Raw genomic sequence first — 22,016 nt, 5'->3', positions numbered from 1 at the left:
AAGCTTTAATATTACAGCAAGCAAAAATATCCTTCTTGGAGGTATCACTGCTCTCCTACAAGATGGATAAAGGTATTTCCTAAAACAGGAAATGATTCAAGAAAATATTGTGAGAGAAAAGATCTGATTCTGAAAAGATAAAAAATACACCGCCAATGGCTTCCAGTAGTTCTCAAAAATATATTCCATCTCCTTTCTCAAACTTTCAGGCCCTCTAGCACTCCCTCTTTATCTCTTTGGCCTCAACTTCCTCCATCCCCTCTTGCTCATTATGCTCTGCTGTCACTAGGCCATGTGTTGCTCAAACTCACCAAGCCCCTTCCTGCTTCTAGGCCTTTGTTCAGGCTATTTCTTCCACTCTCAGCCCCTTTTCCCAACCAAGTCCTCAGAGAGGAGCTTCCTAACCCCAGCATACATCCTGATTCCTTTTCATTGCACCCCGTGCTTTTGTCTTCTGGGAAACATCACAACTTAAAATCATGAGCTCATTTACTTTACTTGTATTTGCTCTTCTGGTCTTGGTTCGCCATGAAGGCAAGAAATCAGGTGTTTCTGTTTCACCACTGTCACCTGACTCCTTATTTAGTAGGCATTTAGTATTTTAATGAATGACAGAAAGACAGACCGATATGTCTAGGTAGTCAAGTCCTCACAAGGGGCGCTGGGGCCTAGAAGGTGATCTATGCTGAGGTTAGACTGGCCTCAGGAAGCCACTGCAGCAAACCCCAGATTCAAATGACACAAATTTTTGTTTAAAGAAATGGCCACAGGGCCTCTGGAAGACTCACCTGAGGTGCAGAAAATAGAACACGGGTTAGGCCAAAATTTTTTCATCTGGAGAGGGAGGATCCCAGGAGTGCTCCAAATGTGCAGGTAAGTGGAGATCCGGCTGGTCTGAATGGCAACCAAGTTACCACCCACACCTGCAAGGAGAAAAAGGATCTAGGTTCTCATTCTTTACACTAGTCTCTGGGTTTTCTTACCATAAGCTCACTTTCTCTAGGAAGCTTTCCTAGATTGAGTCAGCGTCTGGTATCATCTCCTTCCTGCCGCCTAATCTTGTTTGGCACTCAGCTCTCTGAGTGAGGCATCACTTTGACAGCTGGCACCTCTTACAGTGAGGGAAGCTGGCAAAGCAGGCTCTCAGTTCTCAGTAAATACTTGTTGGTTGAAAGGAGGTAAAATAAGGGTAGGAAAACCAGGAAAGGAGTAAGGAGGAGAGGGGAGAGTAGGCATCAGCACTCAGCAAGTGACTCCAGGAAACTAAACTGCAAGGCCATGGGAGTGGACAGGAACCAGCAGATAGGAATCAAAAAGAAAGGGAAGGGCAGGGAGGGAATGGTGGCTGACAGCGGAGGGTGACAGGAAGAGGTGATCTTGTGTGACAAGCACAAACACTTCTCATGGCTCGTGGCCTGAGTGTTTCTAGGCAAAGGCATTTTTCACTACTGTGCTTTAATCTATGTTCCAAGTCCCGTTCTGGGGAACCCACACTGCTAGTACAGAGGCTCACATCAATAAACGCTTTGGGTGGGTACACAGAGGGCTGTCTGTGGGGAAATTCACAGAGCTGAAGGGTCATGAGAGGACGGAGTGCTGGGCACTGACAGAACGGAAGGCAGAATCAGGAGCCCCAGAAGATGTCAAGCATGTTTGTTCCCTGGAATTCTTGCTGAGCCTCCTGGCTTCCACAGGTGTGAAAAAAGTTTTAAGCTCTGTCAGGGCCACTTGGCCCAGCTGACAAAGGCCATGCTGAGCTCCTTTTACTGGCAGCAGACCTGGGTGCTGGAAAAGGAAACGGCATGCCTGGGAGACGGTTCCCTTTAGGAGGTGGCTGACAGAGGCTGAGGCTTGACCCTTTTCTATGTCCTCGGCCACATGGAGAACTCTGCTTAACTGGGAAGGTGCCACAGTGACTTCTAAGGCAGGGACCAACCACTTGGCTAGTTCTAGGGGGTGCAAAAAATGAAACAAAATGAACAAAAACATTCTGTAGGCAGCAGATGACTGCAGATTGATTTTCGTTGGCCCAGAAGTGACTTTTACAAGAGTCAGGGAAACTCTTAAATTAATTGGGAGCATATTTATAAATTATGCTCTTAATCCAGGTTCCAGGCTTCTCTTAATAAGTCAAGTGTGGACCTATTCTCCCACCAGGTCAACCTGGCTGGAGCGGACTGGGCAGGTACCACTCCCTTCACATTAGTGCTGGGATCTGCAGCTTGCCCCAGGCCTCACCATTCCTTAATACATAGTTACTGTCTTGTCTGTGTAACCTACTCAAGTTGTCTGACTGGCCTCCAAAGGCAGATGAGTCACTGACTCATTCTATGCTTCTTGCCATCTGCTGCCCTCACTACGTACAGTCACTATGGGGTTCTTCCAGATGCAAGCATGGGGTGGTGGCACTTGCCACCCAAGAAGCATAGGCCCCATCACCCTTGGGGTAGGGGAGGGGATGCTGTGGATAATCAGGGTCTGTCCAAGGAACTGGGAAGCCCATTTCTGCAGTCCCAGAAGGTCAAGGCTTGGGGACCAATCAAACTGAGCAATAACTGAGCATGCATTGTTCTGCTAACTGGCAGGTTCTGTTTTCAGAGCTTCATGAGAGATCATCAATTCAGATGCCCACAGGGTACAGGGTATAGAAGGTGATTAAGGAATGGAGTCACATGCAGGGCAACAGGAAGCAGTAGGGATCCAGGCAAACTAGAAACACAGGTCCTGTTTCCGGGCAGGTCTAGGACATAAACCAAGGATTGTACAGCCTTCATTTTTAAGGTGCAGACAGAAGTCCAGCTTTCTATATGTAAACATCTGAGTTTCAATGACACCACTGAATCCTTAAAAACCCCCTAGTTCTGAGGGGCCACATTCAGTTTTCAGTTGCCTATGAAGCCAGAGTTAAACTCTGCCTTCTAGGCCTGGAATTTATGTCTCTCAGGAAAGATCCTGTCTTTGTGGTGCCCACGAAAATAGTGTGCACTACCTTCCCGCCTAGGTCTCCTTTCATCCGACACAAACCAGCTCCAACTGCTCCACAGGCAGCGATCTGTCCAAGGTTCAGCTGCACAACTGCCTCTGAAGCCTGGTGCTGGACTGATGTTCAGGCCCAATCAGGCCCTAAGGACTAACCCAAGCCAGGGATCCCAGGGGAACCATATCAGCCACCTACCGCATACAACAGGAGTAAATATGGCCATGCCTTTGTACTGGTGTTTAGAAATGGTTTTGCTCAGGATGAGCCCTCCAAAACTGAGGAGAGAACAGACAGCAGTCAAGTGAGCAGATCTGGTATTCAGAGAGGCCTTGCCAGTCTTCTCTCTGCAGATGGTCCCGCTGGCTTGCCCTCCCGCCCCAGCCTTCTCCTACACAGAACATCTGCTGTAACCTAGTGGATCTTCCCGACTCCTCTGTGCCCAGTTTTCCCATTCCTATTTTGAATCTTGACTGTTCCAGTAGGCCCTTCAAATAATGACCCCTCAAACAATAAATGCATGGCTTCAGGAGAATTGCAGCTGGGTAAGTTCCCTTGCTGGATGGCTCCTGACTCCTGACTGAGCTGGGCTTCAGCAGGAAATACAACCTGCACAGAATTACTTCATGATCCTGTTCTCAGGACTGCTACAGAAGATCTTGCTGCTGCCAGCCACTACAGTTCAGCAAAGATTTGCCCACCTCTTGGACTTCTGAGAACTCTGGGGAAGACAGATTGATTTGAATAGAAGCCCAGGAACCTTTTGGAAGCCAAGATATGTGAGCCACAGTCTCTTTTCCCCAATATTCAGATTCCCCTTCAAAGGCTTCTCGCAGGAAAGAGGCCTTCACAGTGAGACTGGAGTGAAGCACATCTGGGTTCCCCCAAAGGTTTTAAAAGTCCACAGTGAACTCCAGATTCCTCCAGTAGCCATGGTATGGACAGTGACCAGAATTAGCTGTCACCATAAGGCTACAATGAGGGGCCCTGCAGTCTAAGCAGGGGTCTGGACTATGAAGGCCAGTGTCCCCTAGCACTACAGTGCAGAGGGTTCCAGGGACTGCAGAGGATATGTCTGACCTTCCAGCCTGGCCCCTGGTGCTGGTGACTGTAAACAGGGTAGCTTCTGTGAAAAAGACTGAGTACAGCTGGTACTTTCCAGTACTGGGAGTTAACGCAGGAGCCCAGACTACATGTCAGTCCAGACTGAGGGTGTTGTGGGAAAGGAAGTAGCAGTGCAGGGTCCCTTACTCAGGCTCACCTGCTGATAACCATGGCAAGAATGATGGGAAACCACCCAAACTTTAGGATCTTCATGACTGGGGGGTTCTGCTTGACGATGCAGACCCACAGGGGGATCAGAGTTATGAAGCCAATGCAGACCAGCGGTGTCAAATACCAGGTGTCTGAAACAGAAAGGGGATACTTGCAGCTCCTGTAGCCAAGGCTGACACTCAAGGGCTCAGACTGGCCATGGTGGGGCCTGGATTTCCCAGGCAAGAAATAGGCAAGGAGCCAAGGACAGGGAAACCTGAAGAGCCACTTCTATTCTCATCATTTAGGATCAACAAATCTACGATACCTTCCAAGGATTCTTCACTGTCCCATTAAGCAACTGGAAAAACCTCTCTCTGTCTTCAGTTTACCTTTGCTTCTCAGTTGTTTGCTGAGAAGCATAAGTGTCCATACATAAATGTCCTATCAGCCAATACTATAAGGAATAATACTCTATAGGACAGTGGCCACATGACAGCTATTCCCCTGCACGATCTCATTTCATGTGCTCAACTCACTGCTTATCCACCAGGAGCAAAGTGAAGCATGAGGAGGTGGTTGCCCAAGGTGCACAGTGGCAGCTAGTCATACCTGGGGCTGTGGAAAGCTTAAGCAGGTGCATGATGATGCCCTCTCCTGGCTGAGTCCATCTAAGGTGATGTGCTTGTTGCCGTGTCTCTCATAGGGCAGCCTGGCAGCTACTCATGTCACCATGTCATCACTGGCAATGCATATACTAAGCTGGTGAAGAGGGATGGCGTCTGGATTGGTTGAACGCTATCCCATGCTCAGTGCACTGAAGCACCTTTTGTGTTCACTCCCTTCCTTTTTTTGTACTCTGTACATGACTTTCACCATTCACATATGCACAGAATACCATCAGCTTTCTCTAGGACCATCTTTACACCCTGCCAGAGGCAGGCTCAGAGTGTGTGCACAACCTGTTTGCAAGGTGGCCCCAATGCTGGGAGGTTCACAGGCATGGTTTGTGTCTTGTGTACTCCTGTGGAAAGTGACATTAGGAATATTCCCCTCCTTCTTTCCCCATACTATATACCCATGGCCCATTCCACAAGTGCCTGACAATACCTATAGACAAAGCACTTCATGACGGGCATGACTGTCCTTGTGCCAGCCCAGGAGATGGGAGGCAGCCCCAGCAAGTCTCAAGCACTCAGGCCATAGTGGTCTGAGGAAACATCTCCTTACAGGACACTTGGAAGTGAAGTTCAACTTTTCCTTAATTGCCCACAAGTCACCATCAAGGGCCTGGCTCACATTTCCCGCAGAATGGTAACACACTTCCTGTGTGAGGCTGCATCTTCTCCACTGTCCCTGGCAGGTGGGACAGTCGACTCACTGCTCAGGCAGTAAAGACATCCCTTCAGGCCAGGCCAGTGACCCCCCAGAGTGCAACAGAGAGATGTTCATAGGTTCACGATGGTGACTAAATGTCAGATCCTAAGTCATGTGTTAAAATAAGCATACGGGACAGTAGGCATCAGAAAGATGGGCTGTGGGGAAACCTAAAATTCTTATTTATTTTACAAATCAAGTATGAACAATTAACTCCTACAGAAATCTTATTTTAAATTTTGTTTCACTTAAAAGTAAAATAAAGTCATCTTATTTGATTCCTACAGATCTTCATGTCACCCACTAAACTCTGAGACTCTCTCTGGTAATCAAGTATCACCGGCAGCAAGCAACACCCAAGAGGGAAGGCAAGGAATCACCCCACAGATAGGACAGAAAGGGTCCCAGGTACTGTACTATGTTATTTGTGCGCTTCAGTAAATAGCAGCATGTAAAAATGGGGCAACTTTTCAAATCCTTGTGTTAATGGTTCCATAGGGAACTGAAAAATTAAAAGCTTTGATGTTCCTATTGTGTAGGACAGAGCCTTCAAAAACTGTCACTACATGTCCCTGCTCCCCACTGGAGGACACATCTAAGTGGCCAGAGCAGTCTGAGGCCCTGAGTGTTCTCCTTGAATGTCTCTGTTCTAAAAGCAGAAATTAATAACCACATGTCTATTGACTTGAGCTGCTTTTTCCCTCTACCAAGATATTCTGAAGACACTGAATCAGCTGAATGGCCTCAGGCTTTCCCATTGTAGAAAGAGGACCTCTGGTTCTACAACACCCTACACTAGGTTCCTTTTTATGGGAACAGTGCCTGATCTGAATGCAATGACTGGGTAGCAGAGTTCCCACTCAGCTCAGCCTTGCTGATGACCAATGTGGGACCCCCTCCTCCCTGAAGCCCTCCCTACCTTTGTGTCTATAGAAGAAGCTGCTAACCAACGCCAGAATGGAGAGTGTGATGAGGTCACCCAGGCTGGCTGCAATGGGTGTGGCGATGTTGTCTGGGTTGACCCCCACCTTTCGAGCACCAACCACTATACAGACCATCAGCATTCCTGCAAACAGAGATGAGGGAGAGGAGAGTAAGTCCAGAGTAGGGAATTGGCCCTGAGAAGGCCCAGTAGCCTAGGGGTCTGTGTTTTGGGAGAGGGGACCAGGAGGTAGTGCCCACTGCTCATATCTCCAGAAGCTGAGACACAGGGTACTCAGAACAGGGATTTTCCAAACAAAAACACCAGGGTCTAGGTGGATGCTGGTATACACACAGGGCGCTGCTCACCCAGAGCAAAGGCTGCAAGGAAGGCAGTGAGGACGCTGCTGGCACACAGCAATGCCACCTTGGCCAAATCCAACTCCTCTCTAGACAGAGCACCCAACAGCAGGACAGCCACTGCAGCCAGAAGTCCCACGACAGTGGCCTGCACCTGTTGAGACAGAAATGAGTCACATAAGATAGGGTCCTTCTGCCCACTGCCAATCCTGCCCTCTGCTGTACCTCTCCTTGTGTAAGGAGACGCGGCAGCTCATCACAGGCTCCTGTCCTTCATGTCTCATCTGATGACAGCCCTCCACTCCTGGAAGACACCCCCAGCACCTCCCTTCAAACTGCTTCCCTCCAGTCCCTTGCTAGATGCTACCTTCCACTGCAGAATCAAAAGCCTCCTCTGTGATCCTGGCCTCAATCAAGAAGAACCTGGGCACTGCTCATGATACCACTCTCACAACTTTGGAGGCCTCTGCCCACACACTCAGCCTTGGTCTTCTGACTGTCCCTTCCTGGCACCTGCCCTATACACTGGTGTCCTCTGATTCTCTGACTCACAATCCTATCAGACTGCCGTCCCTCTCCAGCCTGCAGAGCACTCAGTCCTGTGGCCACGCAGAGCCTCACCATCAGGTGCCCAGATCTGAACACCAGCACTGGAACTTCTGACTTAACGTGTCTAAATGGGAATGTGTATGTTACTGAAAAAGGCTGACAGAAAAAAGAGCTAGCCATGTTCTTGGGTGAGAAGAACTAGTTTTTTAAAGATGAAAAATGTTTCAAAATCAATTTCTGTAATTCCAATTAAAGTCTCCACAGGATTTTTCACGACACTTGACGAAGTGCTTTAAATGTCACAAAAATGAGTAAACATGCAAGAAGAGCCAAGATGATGTAGATAAAGAATGCCAAATAAGTTGTTCTGACACATTCGCCACCAAAATTATGTTAAATCTACAGTAATAATAGCAGTGTGGCACTGACCGAAATAGACACATCAGAACAGAAGAAAGCCCAAAAACACAACCATGAATATGTGAAACTTTTAAATTTGATATATGAAAACATAGTTATAATATATGAGATTTTAAGATGATACAGGTAGCATTTCAAATCACTATGGAGTGGGTGAATACTGAATAAACAGGTGGCAGAAACTGAATAGCTATGTTTGGGGAAGAAATGGGTTTTCACTTCATACTAGTCACACACACACACACACACACACACACACACACACACACACAGGGAAAGTACAACCCAAGGTGTGTGCACATACATCCCTGCTTAGCCCATGGTGGGGAGAGTGGGGCAGGCTGGAGATGAAGCTGCTGAATGAGACAAGGGTAGCACACTAGGATAAGAGGGAGCACCAGGCAGGAGGTGCCATCAACTCAGGGAAGGTCACTAGGGAGGCCACACAAAGCTGGAAGCAGTTGGAAGGGCACAGAGATTTACAGTCTTCAATCAGGGGAGAAGGTGGAACAGGGCTGAATTCAGCCAAGACTCTGAGGTGGAGTCCTCAGAGAGGCTCGATGTGACAATGAGGGGTGCAGGGAGTAGCTGAGGACACTAGTGGGATGGACTGGTCATAAGCATAGCTGACAATCATGGGAGATAGTCATGCATTAGTCAGCTTTCCATTGACCATAATAAAATGGCAGAAATAATGAGTTAATAAAGAAAAAAGGTCTACTTTGGCTTGGAGTTTCGGAGATTCTAGACCATGACGAACTGGCCACATTGCTTTGGCCCTGTGGCAGGACATCACAGCAGGAGCACATGGCAAAGTGAAAGTGCTCATTTCATGGCCAGGAAGCAAAAAACAGTGAGGAGGAGCCTGGGGTTTGACACTTCCTTCCAAGAGCACACCTGAAAGATCTATGCTGCAACTTCCCAACAGTGCCATATGCTGGGGACCTTTGTTTACATAATGGGCTGTTAGGGGGACCCAAATTATTTCCAGCCCTGTACTCAATAGATGCTAGCATAACCTCACTACAACCCATTTTACAGAGAATGAGGTCCTTTAGCAGGTGACTTCTAGAGTGAATTGTCCACTGTCACAGTGGACAGAGTGGAGGCTTTTAGTTAGAAGAGATGACTTCAAGAGGGAAAATAATGAGGTCAAATTTGGCTATGCTATTTTGGGCATGACTGTGAGACAGGCAGATGAAGATACCAGTTAGATGTAGGGCTCTAAATCCAGGAGGGTTATGGTGAGAGTCGCTGATGGTCAGGGACACACAGCCTGGCCCAAGGCTGCTGACAGATAACGGCTGTTTGATTTCAGCAACCCACTTTTCTGCTGATACTACAGGCTGCTCCCACCCTAAAAAGCCCAGAAAGTTTTAGGATAGAGCACCTGCTAGAGTTGGGTCCACATCCAGCCTTCCTTCTTGCCCTTGAGATAATCTCACTTCTTCCTGCCTTCGTTCTCCCAGGCAGCTCATTTCTCCCTTAATGAGAACTTAGCCCCAAAAGGAGGTATAAGTTTGAGAGGAACATGAAGCACTCAAAGGGCTAAGAGGATCTCCCAAAGGCTGACAAGGAACTGGCAAGCAGGGAAGATCCACCAATGTACCCCAGATAGGTTAAATAAAGTCACATGGGAAAAAACTCAGGATGTATCAATTGATAGAATATCAGTGACTTTGGAAAGACCCATTTGAGACAAAACTGGGAAAAGAAGAAACCTTTTAGTATCTGCAGAGAGAACAACCCAGTACAGGTGGCTCTTTCAAGAATTTAGTTTGGAAAGAAGACAAGCAGAGAGAATCTTTAGTCCCATCAGAGGCATCTCCTTCAGGTGGATGGTGCAGTGCCCTGGAGGAGGGCTGAGTCCCAAGCAGCTGCAGGAATGGGGCCAAGTGGACAGACAATCATATGTCTTCAAAGTTCAGTCCAGAGTACTGAGACAAAGGACTCATGTAGCCCTCCACTCTCCTACCTGGAATGGTCCTCGCTGCAGATTCAAAAAGAGGGAGAGGCTGTGTCAGCGTGACAAAGTGGAGATTCACCTGAATGAGGGCGAGGTTACTGCTGATGATTCTGTGTTTCTCCTGGGGGTCATCAATTTGTCCGGTGTTGGCCTAAGATGCAGAAAAAGGGACAGAAGGTAAGTCTGACTGGACTCAGAGCAGTTCAGTCTATCCTAAAGCAAAGGCCTCTCAAGAGAGAAAGCACGAAATACCATTTCACTGACTTCAGAACAAATTAGGCTGCTCGGCTTTCTAGACAGCAGCTCTGTATTTTGAGGGGACTGGAGGACAAAGGTAAAGACATAGTCCCCTTGAGAATGGAAATGGTGTCAAGGACCTTCCCTCTATGTGCATGTGTGAGCACATATGCAGAACAGATGTGTTGCCCATGGTTTCAAGGCCATGTTCAACTCTCAGGCTCACACATGGGCTCAAGTTAAGGCTTCTTATTGTGAAAGATACACACATGCAGAAACTGGGCCACAGTCCCTGTTTTAGTCAGGGGTTTTTAAGAAGAACAATACAATACAATACAATACAGGACATATAATTTATAGTATTATTTTGTAACTGTCACCCAAGAGTTAAATACAAAAGAAAGAGTTCAGGAAATCTGTCCATACACTAATACTCAAGGAATCCAGCCCAGGGCCTGGATCCCTTGGCAACATCCTGCCTGAGCTGAAGACCCAGAGTGTATGACAATGCCCATCCCCATAAGTACAACTGGAGGCCTAGAGCCCACAACAATGACTCATGTAGGTCTGTTTCACAGATTTGCACTGGGAAGGCTCAAAGGTCAGCAGTGGAAACTAGAAAGTCTGTGCCAGTGGGAGGAAGGATCTGTGCCAGTAGGTTAAGGATTCTGTACTGGAGCCAGGAAACAATGCTCAAAGAAACAACCAGTACCATAGCCATCCCCAGTGACAATGAGGTCCCAAGCTCCTCTGATGACGAGAACAGCCAAGTTCATATCAGGAAGCCAGCAAGACAAGCTTCTTCCAGATATTGAACAGCACACCATCTTCCCCTCCAGAGCCACGAAGTGATGCTCAAAGTAAGATCAGAGCTCCCCTAAAGTGAACTACAGCCATTCTCAACAAGGTCCCAAGTTCCTTTAACAATGAGAACACCCAAATTTGTATCAGGAAAGAAGCTCAGCAAGCTTCTTAAGGAGAGACAATGGCAACAAAAGAACCAATAGCACCAAAAAACAGCACTCTTCCTCTTCAGGTCTCCCTTTTAGGCTGGCAAAAGTTCTCAGGTGGGCCATCAACACTCAGTATCACACTGATTCAATTTAGTTGGTGTTTAAATTGACATCAGTTTGCAATCCACCGCACTCCCCATTACCTACAATTCCCTTTTCTCCTTTCTAGCTGACCCTACCTGAATGACTTGGCTCTGTACATCCTTTGCAAAATCAAGCTGTTTAAGAAATGCATTGTATGTTTCTTCTCTCAAAGTATAAAAAATGTAATCAGATGTTGGGGACCAAGAATTCTAATTTTGCATACTTCCCTAAGGGATAAATGGAGGGCTGGGATCATAGTATCACTCTACTGAGAATTCCCATCAACTCTCAGGATGGGCCATCCTCTCCCACCAAGATTAAACTAAAACTACAAAGATGAAAATGAACACTCCAGAATAAGATCATTTTTAGCATAAAGATCATCTCCATCCTCTTGATTCATTCCAGGATTATCGGTTGCCTGCAGTGTCATCAATCTCTGAATTTTCTGCAGACCTGAAATCTTCCAGGATGTCGCTAGTCCCTCCTGTCATTGTATACACCCACTGCATTGTACACACTCAATAAATGGAGTATCTGGGCTTCTGTCCGTCCTGAAGCACTGACCTCCCAGCTTCTCATCATGCATTACTAAATCTGTCTCTGTTTCTTATTTTCGCCATATCCCTCACACAGGCAGTTGGGGATCTTAGCCAGGAACCTGACAATCAGACTTCCTCCCTTAAAAGTGGTAGTTGTCTTCTAACAGCATGGTAAAAGCCATCAAAACAACAAATGGTTCAATACATACATATTTTTCTCGAAGCTCTTTTTACTTTTGTTTTTCGGATCAGGGCCTTCTATGCAATGCAGGCTGGGCTTGAACTTTCTGTGTAGCCCAGGCTGGTCTCGAGTTTATGGTAATCTTCCTACCTCAGTCTGCTAAATGCTGGGATTATAGACATGCACCACCACACCAGACTCTTTCTAGCTCCTTTTTACTTTGTCAGTTAAGTTTCTGAATTTGAAGGGGAAAAAAACATAAGGATGTGTCTATTACTAACAAATGTGATGATCACTTTTATCCCCTACCTACAAAGAAGGGCCCAGGCCCAAAACATCACATAACTGGTGCCAGGCCTCCGCACACTGCTTCAGGCAGATGGAAGGATCTTACCTCAGAGTCCTCTTAGGAATAAGGTGATGAGATGGAACAGGAAACTATGGCAGATCCTGTGAGGCCACAGACTCATTTCTCTCTTATGTCCCACAGCAGGACTGTGTGTTCACTGCACTTGTTTGCTGTTTTAACTCACATTTGCTATTAACTGGCTTGACCTGGGTCCTGGATACTAGTAGACAGGGACTGCTGTCTCCACCTATGAATCTAAGCACACTTGCCTTCCTCAAGGTATTCTGTTTGTATCAATTTTAAAATGGCTAAAATAAATATTCAGATCTCTGACTACAAACCTCATGGCATTTTACTCTGAATGAAAGCGCTCATCAAATTTGTCACTGGTACCCACAAGCACATTACTAAGTAATGGATGAACAGGAAAAGGAGGCAAACCAAGAGACGAAGCAAGGACCAAAAGGCTGGGAGCTTGGGGACTTACAGATGTGAGGGAGGGCAAAGCCCAGAAGTTAAAAGGGCAAGGAGCCTGTGTGAAGGAATAATGGCAAAAACTGCCCCAGACAGAGGAAAGAGACAGCTAGGGAAATATAAGACAATGAATGAACCCAAAGAAGGATAAAACCAGAGAATCTCACACCGAGACACAAACAAATTGTTCACAGTGATAAACAGAATTTTAAGACTCTCTGGAGACAATAGATTCATCACATACAAGACATTCTTAAGATTACTGAAGGATTTTCAGCAGAAATTTAAAGGCCAAGTTAAAGCACTAGAAGGAAAAAAAAAAAGTCAACTAAGAATTCTGCACCTGGCAAAATATCCTGCAAAAGTAAGAAATTAAGACGCTTCCCTATAAACAAAAGCTGTGGAGTTCAGCATTACTGAATGCCTTATATGGAATGCTGAGAGTCCTTTGAGTTGAATGAAATGAAAGGATGACAGCGGAGAACTTCAAGCCAAATAAAAATAGGAAGTTCAGCTGGGCATGTGGCACATTCTAGGAGGCAGAAGCAGAAGGATCAGAATTTCAAGACAAGCCTGAGCCACTCAGTGAGACCTTGTCTCAAAATTTTAAAAGGGGCCTAGGGATGAGGTTCATTGCAAGCTCTCTAGATCAGTCCTGCAAATAAACAGTAATGAAAAAAAACCCAAACCAAACCAAAACAAACAAACAAACAAAAAAGAAAAGGTAAATACATAAAAGCTATTATTATAATTTTGTTCATAATCACACTGTATTACAAGATTTGAAAAACAAAAGTATAAAATAATTATAAATCTATAAACCTATTTTAACCAGCAACAAGATATAATTTGGGACATCAATAACAAAGCAGAAGGAGAGAACAGCTATAACAGAGTAACATTTTTAAATGCAATTTAAGTTAAATGGGCATCACTTTAAAATATAAATTTAGGATTTTATATTAATTCCCTGGATAATCACAAAGAAAATATTTATAGCCTATCAACAAAGAGATATAGAGAAAGAAATAAAAACATGACTAGGAAAAAAACCAACTAATCACAAAGCCAGGCAGTAGGGAAGAAATATGAGACCAAAAAAAAGGGCATAAGACACAGAAAAAAAATAGCAATAAAAATTCTTGTTAGTAACTAATTTATATGCAAATGGTCTAAATTTCCCAATCAAAAGACATAGATTGGCAAAATGAATTAAAAAACAAAAAACAAGAATCTAACTAGAGGCTGTCTATAAGAGACTCGGTTTACATCTAATGACATACAAAAGTTGAAAGTAAAAGGATAGAAAAAAAATACTCCATAAAAATAGTGATCAAAGAGAGCAGTGGTGGTCTTAATACCATGTGACAATACAGATTTTAACTCAAAAACCATTATTAGACAAAGAAAATTACAGAATAACACATGGGTCAAGTCCCTAAGATGGAATAATTACAAATTACAAATATACATACACTAAACATCACAGCTTTTAAATAATATGGAGCAAATACTGACAGAACAGAAGGAAGAAACAGACAATTCTAGCTGAAGACTTTAATACTCCTGAAAAACTAGACAGAAGATAAGTAAAGAAACACAGGATTTCGTTCACATTATAGACCAACTAGACCTAACAGACATAAAGAATATTTTATCCAAAAATAGTAAAGTATTTGTATCAACTGAATGCAGAATATTTTCTAGAACAGATCATATATTAAACCAAAAATCAGTGTTAATATATTTAATTAGTTTGATATTTTTTTTTCATTACTGGGGCTTGAATCCAGGGCTTCAGCCCTGAGCTAACCCCCATAACTTATTTATGTTTTCTTAATTTTGAGACAGTGTCTCACTAAATCACTGAGCTCAGTGAAGTCAAATTTGAGATCTTTTACCTCACCTAGAGTCCTGGAATTATAAGCACATGCTACTATGACAGGCTTGATACTTTCCAGTCAGCAGAAAATGAAACTAGAAATTAGTTGTAGAAGAACAATGGGAAAAATCTCCAAATACATAGAAATTAAAAAACACATTGTTGAGGAACTAACAGGATGAAGAAATCACAAGGAAAAACAAAATATCTTGAAACAAATTAAAACAAAAACCAACATATCACAACTTATAGGCTGCAGTGAAATTTTAAAAGGGAAATTTATAGCTTTAAACGATTATACTAAAAATAAGAAAAACCAAATCAATCACATAAATTCACAGTTAAACTAGAAAAAGAATCACACAAAGTTAGCAGAAGGAAAAACGATAAAAAGACTACAGCAGGGTGGTATTAGAAAGATAATAGGGAAAAAAATCAGTGAAACGAAGAATTAGCATTTACAAATCTTCAGATAAACAAAGAAAAATAGACAAGATTCAAAAGACTATAATCAGAAATAAAAATGTAAGCACTGCTACCAAGTCTACAGATAAAAAGGAATATGTGAGAGAACCAAGAATAACATGTCAACAAGTCAGATAATTTAATTGAAATGGGTAAATTCTCAGAAACACACAATTGATGTGTGTTTAGTTCTTCATACTTAAGTATGAAGAAATACAAAATTATGAGCCAGTCGATAACTAGTAAGAAATTGAATCAGGAATCATAAACCTCTCAACAAAGAAACCTCAGGACCAGGCAGGCTATACTGAGAAATTCTATCAATGCTTAAAAAAAGAAGTAATAGCCACCCTTGACAAACTCTCCCAAAAACTGAAGAGAAAGGAACACCTCCAAATTCATTATTTGAGGCCAGTGTTACTGATACCAAAACCAGACAGATAAAGTAAGACCCATGTTGCTAAGGAACATCGATACAAAAATCATCAATAAAACACTGACAAACTGAATATAACAGTATATCAGAAAGACTTCACACCATGACCAATAGGATTTACTCTTGGTATGACTTAGTTCAACATAAGAAAGTCAATGTAAAATGCCACCTTATTAAAATGAATTAAAGAAAACACATGATCATTTCAACTAATGAGGAAAAAGCATCTAACAAAATTATTCTAAGATAATAACACCCAACCAAGTAGGAATAGAAGGAAACTACCTCACCATCATGAAGATCCCATGGAAAAATCCCACAGTTAACACTGTATTAAAGGTTAAAGATGGGGACTTTTACATGAAGGCAAGGAACAAGAGAAGTATGTCTGCTTTTACCATTTCAATTCTGGTACTGGGGAACTCAGGACCTTGCACCAGCGAGGCAAGTGCTTATGCCGCTAAGCCAAATTCCCAGCTGCGACTTCAATTCTACATAGAAGTCCTAGCTAGAATGAGGAGGCAAAAAAAAAAAAAATGAAAGCTATGCAAGCTGGAAGTAGCCATACTGTTTGGAACTGAACTATTAGGATGAAAACTCTTAAGATTACACACATGAGTGTGCACCAGTGGAACTAACAAACTCAGCAAAGTTGCAGGATACAAAATCAGTTACATTTCTACTCATTAACAATGAACAATTCAAAAAAGAATTAAAACAATTCCATTAATGATAGCCTCAAAATGAATAAAATACTCAGGAATTAAAGAGGCAAAAGACTTTTACAATTACTTTTACAAAGTACTGCTGGAGAAGTTAAGTACACAAGCAAATAGAAAAACACACCACATTCACAGAATAGAATACCTACTACAGACACTCCTTACTTAAAGACCTGCGTGTCTAATGACTATTCAGACTTATGCCAGACTTATGGCCAACGCGTGTTGTGCACACTTACAACACCTTTTTCTTCCATATGGTTCTGTACATCTTGTTTATAGAGCTTCAATGTCTTTTTTTGAATAGTGCATCTTATACAGTACTGCAATTTTTGCTGATTGTACTGTACAGTATAATACTGTAGATTTACACTCTGTTTTTCATTATAGTACTGCATGTAAGAGTTAAGCAAATACAAGCAAACTCATCAAGTTGGAGTCTCCTTTGACTGATTCTTTGTACTGAATATTATAATATGCATTCTATACACAATTCCTCATTTAGTGACCAATTCATTTAATGACCTGGTGGCAGGAACAGAACTATGTTGCTAAACAATGAGTGTTTATATTTGCTAAAATGTCAATATTTCTATAACAATATGAATATAATGCAATAGAAGTAGAAATAAATGAACTGTATGAAAAATTAAAAACTTCTGTACATGTAAGAATACAATAAAGTGAAAAATTAACTTGTGAAATGGGAAAAAATTTTTCAAATCATTGTTACAATAATAAATTTAACATTATGTGTATTTCACCACAATTAAATTTTTTAATGGTCCTGTTAAGAGGGTGAAGCTATAAGCCATAGATTGGAAGAAAAAATTTTCAAACCACATTATCTGATAAAGAACTCTCAAAATTTAAGAGGTAAAACTCCAACTCAAGCCAGGCGCATGCCTGTAACCCAGTAATCTGGAAAGCTGAGGCAGGAGGAATGCAAAATGCAAACTGAGCCCCGCCTAGGAAACTCAGCAATTTAGTGAGACCCTGTCTCAAAATTTAAAAATACAATAAAAGAAACAGAGATCTGGGAATATGGTTTACGGTGAAAGCCTTGGATTCAATCTCTAGTACTGCAAATCAAAACAAAAGGGAAAAAAAACCAGTCTGGAATGAGAAAATACACAAATGGACACTTTACGGAATATGATACATGAATGGCTGGCCAATAAGCACATAAAGAGAAGGTCAATATCACATTCCTCAGGGAAATGCAAATTAAGACCAAGATCAGATATGTGATCAGATATGTATATGTATCAGATATGTATTGCATGCATGTATAATGCTACATTAAAATTCATAACATACAAAATAGTAATGATGCCAAATACTGACAAAGATTCAGAAAACACTGGACATCTCATACATTTTTAATGAGAATTTATAAAATTCATTATGTATTCCAGAATGACCCTGAATTCATGGTAAGAGTGGTTTTTAAATCATGAATGAGTGTTGAAGACAAATCTATAGAGTAAAAGCTAAATCAGAAGTAGGCAGGATGCAGACAAAAGAAGACTAGACTTCAAAAGGAAATGAGAATTTTCTGGGGAGAGAGAAACGGTCTGTATCTCCACTCAGATCACAATTATACACATGTACTTTTTTGTTAGAATTTTGTGGATTTTTATTGCATGAACTTATATCTTCATATAGTAATTTTTAAAATGCTAAAGTACTGAATGGTTTTTGAAGCTTCTCCTGTGATAATGTGTCTGTTCTCCTTAGACTATTATAAACTGTTCTCCTTAGACAATTATAATCAATTACATTAACAGTCTTTTGCCCGCCATGCTTCATATATTTTAAAAGGATTATAACACTAAGATATGATCATGGTTTAGAAGGTTTAAAATACAGTTAAACATCATTAAATAGAAATGTAGCTCTTAAAATCTCCCTGAAAGAGATTATATTTAAGATGTTTTTCATCCTAAGCACAGCCCAAAATAATAATGCGCACATGTACATACGTATATGTGTGTACACATATAAGTGCACGTATGTGTGGTTGTGGGTCTAAATCATGGACCTAGATGCTTAAAATGTTGCAATGACCTATAAGGCTCTCATATGCTCTGACCCACTGTGTTGCTTTCTTTTCTTTTTTTTGGTCCTTTTCCTTTTTATCGGTACCAGGGATCGAACTCATGACTGCCTGCTTGCAAGGCAGGCGCTTATGCCGCTGAGCTAAATCTCCAGCCCCTTGTGTTGCTTTCTTCTTGCTGTTCTAACATATCTGCTTAAAGCCACCGAAATTTCTCTTCTCATAGTCACGTTGGTGAGGGGACTGAAATGAGTCTTATTGAGCCCTGGAAGCTCAGGGTAGAATCTATTTTCTGGCTTTGTGCAGCACACACAACTGTGTCTCTTGGCTTGTGGCTTCTCCTCCACTAAAGCCAGTGAATTCCATAGCACCTTTTTCTCTGATTCTGCTTCTATTATACCATCTTTTCCTTTTCTGCCCAAAATGTCCCTCTGCATCCCTTTGGAAGGACTCCTGTGATTATACTGGGTTTATCTGGGTAATTCAAGAGAACCACTCATCCCAAGGTCCTCCATTTAATCATATTTGCAAAGATCCTTTTCCCATGTAAAGTAACTCTTTTTCCCATATAAAGGGATGGGAGCCTGGGTAACCTGGGGCCACTGTGAAGCTGCCCACACCCTAACTCTCCAGCTTCATACCCAGCCAAACCCCTTCCCCAGCAATCTGCACCTTAGCTACCAGGCTCTCTTCCTAGGCACTGAAACACAGTATGACTCTGCTGGCCAGTCTTTTTTTTCACACACAGTATACAACATGGGCACCAGAGAAAGCAAGAAACCATTCTGCATAACAAGAGGAAAAGAATTCCAATCCCTGGGGATAACTGAGAAGGGATGAGAAAAAGCAGCAAGGCTAGGAATTGTGCTGACTACACAGCCCAGAGTACAGTCCCATTGGGACAGCTTGCTAAGGGAGGTCAGTGATTTGGGCCATTTAAACCCTTCTCGTCTTCTCTACAAAATGCTCCCTTAGAGCACTACTCATAGAGGCTCCTGAGGGAGTACCTCAAATACCTTTAAGTAACAAAATGATGAAATAACAAGGAAGCCATGAAATGATCACATGTGGGGGACCTGGGCCCAGGGTACAGAAAGGTATACAGGAGCAGGCAACCTGTAGAGTTGGGGTCACAGGAACACAATGAACCAAGCAACCCTGGGGTTAAAGGAGAAATGAAGGGTTCCCAGGCCTGCTCCCTCATTCACAGTTCTATCTGACCATGGAAAAACAGGGTGACAGACAGAGGCAGGTGACCAGGAACAGCTCCATGAGGTAACAAACACTTATCTTCTTGAAGGCTCTAGTCCATCTATCTATGAGCTACTGAAGACAGACAGGTGTTGGGACTATGTCATCTCCCACAACAGGTGGCTTGAAATGCCTGCTGTCAACTTACAGCTGTGGAGAGCCGTGACGCCAGCGTCATCTCCAGGTTCCCCTTCAGGCCCACTAGGGGTGGAACCAATGTCAAAAGGCCTTTAACCTCCACAAACACAGGCCAGTGCTGGAAGAGAAAGGAGGAGATAAATGTACACACAGAATCTTCACAGGTCTGGAAAAGTCTTCAGAATCCTTATAAAATGAACAAGACCAGGGCCAGGGATTTAGCTCAGTGGTATAAGTGCAAGCATGCAGTCATTGGTTCAATCCCTGGTACCAAAAATAAATACATTAAATTAAATTAAATTAAATGAAGACTAAATAGTATCTCAAATAACTTTAAACACAAAATAACAAGAAAGCCATGAAATTTTTCATACTATCAAATCAGCACTCATGATCTCAAGCAAGTCCTTCTATGCCTCTGTTCTCAGGAATCCAGAACACTGGGGGTGGTTCCTGGCTAGAGGCGCACAGGTCCTATCCAGCATTCAAACATGCTACAGTAGTTGTTCAAATAGTATGGAAATTTTTTGCACAATACAAAGTTTTATAGAAGTACAAATGAGTCATCAATTTCAGAGTTAAGAAATTTCACATAGATTAGGAGACCTGGTAACACCTGGTAAGACCAGTTGGGACAGTGGAGTGGCAGAGCCTTTGTCAGAGAATGATTTCTAGGCTGCCCCAGGCCCTGCCTCCTTCTGCTTCCTGGCACTAAGACAGAGTATAAGTTATCAATTAGGAGCAACATACTGAACTCTGAATTTTTCAAAACAGAAAAATCTGTTTAATAGAGACTTTATGTCTCCATAAAACAGAAAAAAAGAAAAGCTAAAAAGAACAAAAGGGATGCAAGTTTCAAGAAAACTGGAAAATAAAAAAATTTATGTACAGAGTTTAAAACAATTCTTATCTGTTTAACATATAACCAGACTGTTCTCTGGAATTAACCGTGTGTGTGTGTATGCACACACTGGGACTTTGTACTGAGCTCCAACCACACAGTTCTCTTTTGTTTTGTTTTTTGAGAAAGTGTCTCACTATTTAGTTCAGGATGGCCTAGAACTTGCAGTGACTCTTCTGCTTCAGACTCTTGAGTGCTGGAATTACAGGCATGTGCCACCATGCCCAGCTCATTCTTAAAGATTTTGTGACAGAGTCTGGCTATGCTGCTAATTTGCCCTTGCTGCGCTAGAACTTTCTGTTCTTCTATCTCAGTCTCCCAGAATCAAATTTCAATATCCCAACTTAGCTGATTAATTTATTTTTTTTTCCTGGTATCTACAGATATATGTGTCCCCTACACAAGCAGCTACTCGGGTCTTAGAATTCTGGGTCTAAAGACAAATTCCTACTTCGGCAGCAAGGACACAGGAGGTGCAGATTTCAAGCCCAAATCCACTTCACCTCTAGAGGGAGCAGGAGAGCCATCTCCAAGCAGCTCCGGACCTCACAGGCATGGATTGGATAGAGGGGTTTTAGTCAGATCCTTTAAAAGCCCCTTTCCGCTCTTTGATCAAGGAAGGTACCCCACTTTTGGCTCCTTCTTCAACTTCTCTCTCTACATTATCTACAAAGCTTTGAAGACACCGCTCTGATAAGAGTCCTAAGGTCTCAAAACTTCAGAAGCAAACAGTGTCTCCAAGAAGGCGGTGTAGCCCTTATCAGCACTGCGCCAATGCCCTCCCTGTGCTCCTGGCAGCATCTGGCCCCAGGCCTATTTGCAGCTGTCCTATCAGTCTTGACATCCTGTAGCATATGGCATGGTGACCATCACCAAGTACATGTCCCACTGGGCTAGGGCTGGCTAGCCCACCCAGGCCCTCATCTACTTCCTCTGCAAATTAAGAGCATTTATGAAATAGGCTAGACCAGATTAGGGCCATTTATGTGCACACTTCTTGCAGGCTATTATGTCTTCCCCTTGCACCGAATGCATGCTGTCCCCACACACACACTAGACTAAGTACCCACCAATGCCAGTCAGAAAAAACTTGTTCTCATCTTTACCTCCCCTGCCTGGGCTCTTTCCCAGTGCCACCAACTTCTGAACATGTTCCATTCTCACTTCTCAAAACTCCATGCTGTGCTGGCCAAGGTTGGCCATGTCGCTGTCCCTAAGGATAGCAGTAACTTTCGGATGATGAACCCCACAACTCTAGTACTGATTCCTCTGTGGGAAGGCACTGTCCTTTCTCCCAACATGGATGAAGCTCCTACAAAAGGCTGACCTCTGAACCCTCTCCCTCTGCCCTCCTAGTTCTATGCTGACCTCTCTAATGATTCCATCTTGGCCTCCAATGTGGGCTCCTTTCCCTCCTCTTGATCTTTTAAGACTGGATGTTCTAATGCTTCATCTTCT

The 22,016-nt window shown here is 43.0% G+C and overlaps 1 protein-coding gene across 4 annotated transcripts in view; it reads right to left on the bottom strand.

Annotated features, from left to right (window-relative positions):
* The window catches only part of Slc41a3 (solute carrier family 41 member 3), a 48,885-nt gene that overhangs the window by 5,699 nt on the left and 21,170 nt on the right, over positions 1–22,016 (bottom strand). For 2 of the 4 annotated variants that reach the window (XM_005005252.4, XM_005005251.3), the window contains 7 exons: positions 19,668–19,775; positions 9,904–9,975; positions 6,899–7,043; positions 6,528–6,674; positions 4,239–4,383; positions 3,176–3,255; positions 789–923 (listed from right to left, as the gene is read on the bottom strand). In XM_005005252.4, the coding sequence (XP_005005309.1) occupies positions 789–923; positions 3,176–3,255; positions 4,239–4,383; positions 6,528–6,674; positions 6,899–7,043; positions 9,904–9,975; positions 19,668–19,697 (754 nt within the window). In that variant the 5' untranslated portion in view covers positions 19,698–19,775. The remainder of the gene's footprint in view (positions 1–788; positions 924–3,175; positions 3,256–4,238; positions 4,384–6,527; positions 6,675–6,898; positions 7,044–9,903; positions 9,976–19,667; positions 19,776–22,016) is intronic. The other 2 variants (XM_063260211.1, XM_063260212.1) reach the window with 1 other exon arrangement.

The sequence above is a fragment of the Cavia porcellus genome, unplaced genomic scaffold (genome assembly GCF_034190915.1).
Source record: "Cavia porcellus strain 051 isolate PalLab524CR breed Dunkin Hartley unplaced genomic scaffold, mCavPor4.1 scaffold_13, whole genome shotgun sequence".
Lineage (NCBI taxonomy): Eukaryota > Metazoa > Chordata > Mammalia > Rodentia > Caviidae > Cavia > Cavia porcellus.
Note: the sequence above shows the minus strand (reverse complement) of the source record. Positions and strands in the feature narration are given on the sequence as shown.